Genomic DNA, 5,100 nt, shown 5'->3' on the forward strand with positions numbered 1-5,100 from the left:
AAAAAATATTTTAAAAAATTTATTAGCATAAAATTAACAAAATATGCCTATATTAATTCCTAGAGCCAGCATTTTTCATATTAAAAAAGAGTATCCCAATACCCTAGAGGCCAATCTTACCGAGGCATTTTCTCAATTATGGTTTATGATAGCACTTCTAACTTGTGTCAATAAAGTAGCCAGGAAAAGCATGGACTTAAACTAACAAGAAGCTAAGACCACACACAACAAGGCTTGTACCCCAACCAGAAAGAATCTGTTCAAAATGGAACAGAAGAAGTCCCCTGAGCTCCCTCCACACCCACAGTCTTGTCAGAGAACTGTCAAAAACAAAACAAACGAAAAAACTTCTTCCTTCTGGCCTCCAGAATACAATCTGCTCAAACAGCTAATGCTGGGGTCAGGTTGCTATGGTTCGTTGTAACTAAATCACCCCAATCCCCGTCTCAACAATGTGTGCTTCAGGAATCTTGAAATGAGAGAATGAATGTTATTTTGACAGAGCCCGGATGTATAATATTACACTACAGAAACAGGGTGGGGTGTATTCATAAAGAGTATAAGTACTTTAGCTTTCCCAAGGTAAGAACTTCAGTCACAGAAATCTTTCCCACCACTCAGTCATACTTATGAAACTCCAGACTTAAGTGGTAGTCGATTACTTAGGCTACACATACCCCCTAGTCTGGAACTCAAAATCTTAAAAACAAAAGGGCCAGTGTCTGAGATCTCTCAATGATTAGACACCCATTGTCTTCAGAGCAGTGGCCAGTGTACATTGGCTCCTGCTGAAAACAAGAAGAATGTGTTTCTTTGAGGCATTAAAATCACAGCCAGTCAGAAGCCCACAAACTCCAATGCAAAACAGACTTATCCTCAGCCTTTGGCTGACATAACAACATTACTCCTAAATATGCCCATGACACCCTCATGTTTTCAATTGTCGATGTTGATGTTTTATTTATTTGTTGGTTTCTCCATGTAATAGCTCTGGCTGTCCTGGAACTCACTCTAATAGAACAAACTGGCCTCAAAACTCACAGAGCTCCACCTGCCTCTGCCTCCCCAGTGCTGGGATCAAAAGTGTGTGCCACCACCTGCCAATGTCTTATTTTTTAAAATATTTATATTCTTTTATGTGTTTAGGTGTTTCGCCTGCATAAATGTATGCACCCAATAAGGCCAGAAGAGGGTACTGCATCCCCTTGAACCGGAGTTATGGATGGTTGTAAACCAGCCTGTAGGTGCTGGGAACCAAACTGGGTCCTCTGCAAGAGTAGCTAGTGTTCTTAACTGCTGAGCCATTTCACCAAGCCCTTTACATTTTTTTTTATAAGAGACAAGGTCTCTTATAGTTCAAGCTGGTCTTGAACTCAGTGTGTCAGATGACCTTGAACTTCTGATTTTGCTGCCTCCACCTCCCAAGCAATGGGATTCTTTACAGGTGTCCACCACTATGCATGCCAGGGACTGAACCCAGCACATTGTATTCTAGGCCAGCACGGCCACAGCCTCATCTCTACCCTGACAGTTCCTTCCCTTTATTACCATGCACTATGTGTATTAAGTGGCTTAAGTGTATGTTCATTTCTGCTTTTTCAACATGGGGTTTGCGGGATTTTTATTATTTATTATATTATTATTACTATTATTACTATTACTACTACTACTACTGCTGGTTTTTCTAGATAGGGTTTCTCTGTGTAGCTTTGGAGCCTGTCCTGGAACTCGCTCTGTAGACCAGGCTGGCCTCAAACTCATAGAGATCCACCTGCCTCTGCCTCTGGAGTTCTGGGATTAAAGGTGTGTGCCATCACCGCCCGGCACTTTTTTTTTAATTTATTTTTATTTATGTGTTTGTGAATGTATATCATTCACTGAAGAGGCCAGACTCCCTAGAGTCACCAGACCCCCTGGAGTTGAAGTTACAGGTAGTTACCAGCCACACCATGTGAGTGCTAAGGCTGACAAGATGGTTTGGTGGGTAAAGGAACCGCTGCCAGACCTAACAAGCTGAGTTCCATTCCTGGGACCCACACAGTGGCAGAAGAAAACTGACTCCTGAAAGTTGTCTTCTGACCTACACACACTTTAAATGTTACTAGTTTATTATTGGCAAACTAGGGTATGAGATTAAGGGTTTTTACCTCTTCTTTTCACATAGGTAACTTCACCGATGTGCTTGAGACCAAGGCTGGCACACCCTGAGCACACAGTGTCACTGGGTGAATGAATGAAGGCTCTGACCGCTGCTGCTCCTATAAAGCTCTACTGAGCTCTCCTATCACGTGGCACCTGCTCACTCTCTTCGGCCCTGCTCACATTCTGCTCCTCCCGGCGGTCATGGTATTGCCGCTCTCTTTGTCCTGATGTCCTGGCACCGACCTCTCACTTCTCTCCAATCACAGGCGATGTCGTATCTGTTCTTGAACCTGTTCGTTTACTCTCTACCCTTGAAGATGTCTCACACGGTCCGTACCATTTTCCCAGTGTCCACCGTGGGCGCGTAACAGACGCTCAATATCTGTAGTCCTTACAGCCTGTGTTCCTGATGGGGGTGTGAGTTTTCCCAGATATAAAACAAAAAGGCAGTCCTATAGTTTACAAAGAGCACCAACTTGTAGCGTCTTAGGCAAGGCCCTGTGAGGTCAGTACCAGGTTTGTAGACAGCTAGGTTTTGCATCTAAGGAAAATGCTAAGTATGGACTAGTGCCAGGGGGCAGAGCCCTCACCCCTGGGGCTGGATTTAAGCCCACAGTTCTCTCAGGGTTTCTACCACACAGTAGAATTAAATAGGACATTGTAGTCTTTACAATAAATTCAAAGAAGCATAGAGTTGCTGGTGCACTCAACTCTAATCCAAAACTCAGCTTGTAAACTTCTGTTCTCCAGAAATGTAATGGTTATTTGAGAATGGATGATCAACCCATATAAACAGATGATCACAAGTCCAGACTGTACTCTGTGGGACACTTTTGTTTTGCTTGTGGCTGGCTAGAGATGTTAGAGAGAAAAGTCTTGGGCTGCTTCCCTACACTGTCTAAAACAGGTGTGGTGTTATGCGGCGGGGGTGGGGGACAGGAAAGCTGCTAGGGAGTCCCGAAGTTAGCCCGGGATGCACGAAACCTTGTGTCAAAACACCACAAAGAGTAAAAAGTAGTAATTTGTTCAAAATACACGTGTTTATGCTGCTGCACACCTGTAATGCCAACACTAAGGAGGCTCAGCCATGAGGATTTGAGCAAGGCCAGCATGAGCTACCTGATGAATGCCTGTTTCAAAATTAAGTTTTCTCAGTTGGTGTATTTATTTAAAGCCTGCGACGGCGGCTTTCCAAGTTCAGCTGGTGTGTGCTGTGCCCCTGACTGCAAGTGGACTTTGTTGTGTTGTGACTTGGTGAAGGCAAACCAGAGACGATGGTTCCAGGCCCCGGCCACCCTGCGTCCCGCATAACCAGCCTCACCCGTAGGTGGTCAGCAGAGCCTTGTTGACCAAAACGATGAGGAAGGAGCACGTCCCGTAGAAGAGCGCCGACAGCAGCCTGGCCAGGCGAGAGGGCGGGCGGGCCGCGTCAGGCTCCTCCATCTCCACCGGCCGCCGCCCCGCCGCCACTCAGCCCGCGGTCCCCGCCCCTAGCCGCCCGAGAAGAGGGTGCGGCAGGAACAGGAGGAGCCGGGGCGCGAACCCCGATACGGCCCGCGCCCCTAGAGCGCTCTCGCCTCGTAAGCGCCCAGTACCGGGTACTGCTGAAAAGTCGGCCTTAGCCCGCTGTCCAGTGGACCGCCCTCAGGCCACACCTCCAGCAAGGCTGAGATTTGTTTCCGCTTTTTTTTTTTTTCATTTGGTTTGTTTAAAAAAAAAAGTGTAATTTACATCCTACAGGACGCGCCTGAGTTGCTAATTTGAGATGCGTATTTGACAAATGAATACATCCAAATATACATGAAAATCCAAGCTCAACATCCTCTTAAAGCGTGAGAGTTTCCCTAGGCCCTTCTGGACCGAGCTCTGGAACTGTCTTCTGCTGTGGCACTGCGTTAGACCTTCTTTCGGATGGTTCGGTGCTTGGAAGCACCCCCAACTACATCGGTCCATTTGCCAATGATGGAATTTTGGTCGTTCCCAATGTACAATTACTAAACACTTCTAGGCACATTGAAGGGCAAGCGCTTGTGTAGAGCTTCTGTTTCCCGTTCATAAACGCCTAGGACTGGTGCGGCAGAGCAGGGGTAGTCAAGTATTCGGCTTCTTTTGTGGATGCTTCAGGCCTCCCTCACCCAGGATCCACTTCTCCCTAGGACAGCAGTGCAGGATCACTGATTCTTGGGAATCAAGGCTGGGAACCGCAGAACGGCTGTAGTGTTATTTCAAATGAAGTGTCCCATATTTTTAATTCTAATTTATTTTATTTTTTATTATTTTTATTTTTTTATTTTTTATTTTTTGGTTTTTCGAGACAGGGTTTCTCTGTGGCTTTGGAGCCTGTCCTGGAACTAGCTCTGTAGACCAGGCTGGTCTCGAACTCACAGAGATCCGCCTGCCTCTGCCTCCCGAGTGCTGGGATTAAAGGCGTGCGCCACCAACGCCCGGCTCTAATTTATTTTAAAAATCTGAAATTTTAGCCTTTTAGAAATGCTTAAGATTCCCTTTTAAATAAAGCTGAAATGCAACTGTACAAAGGCTAGAACTGTCTGCCAACAGCTGGATTACAAGCTGAGTGGAACTTTTGAGAAGTGGTCTACCTCTGAAAATTTTGGCTAGATTACCCCCAAGGCGGATGGGGGGGGCATGCAAGATTTTAAAATCTGAATTATGGAGAGAGGAGCAGGGGTTAGGACCTCTAGTTGTTCTTGTTGAGAACTCAGGCTGTTCTAGCACGTAAACCAGGCAGCTCAAAACTGCCTATAACCCCAGATCCGTGCAGATCCGAGCTTCTGGCCTGGGCAGATATACACAAACATAGCCAGAATTAACAATAAAACAAATCATAAAAGAAAACTCTAAATATAGTCACTTGGGCTGATTTCCTCCCAAAGATCTGTTGTTTCTGGTCACTCTCCACATAGTCACATTTACAGTCTTGCAGACATGAAGTACTAA

The 5,100-nt window shown here is 45.7% G+C and overlaps 1 protein-coding gene across 2 annotated transcripts in view; it reads right to left on the bottom strand.

Annotated features, from left to right (window-relative positions):
* Slc35d2 (solute carrier family 35 member D2) overlaps positions 1-3,733 on the bottom strand; it is a 34,434-nt gene extending 30,701 nt beyond the window's left edge. For both annotated transcript variants that reach the window (XM_005371637.3, XM_026778258.1), the window contains exon 1: positions 3,464-3,733. In XM_005371637.3, the coding sequence (XP_005371694.1) occupies positions 3,464-3,585 (122 nt within the window). In that variant the 5' untranslated portion in view covers positions 3,586-3,733. The remainder of the gene's footprint in view (positions 1-3,463) is intronic.
* Between the last annotated feature and the right edge of the window lie 1,367 nt (positions 3,734-5,100).

The sequence above is a fragment of the Microtus ochrogaster genome, unplaced genomic scaffold, assembly GCF_000317375.1.
Source record: "Microtus ochrogaster isolate Prairie Vole_2 unplaced genomic scaffold, MicOch1.0 UNK118, whole genome shotgun sequence".
Classification (NCBI taxonomy): Eukaryota; Metazoa; Chordata; class Mammalia; order Rodentia; family Cricetidae; genus Microtus; species Microtus ochrogaster.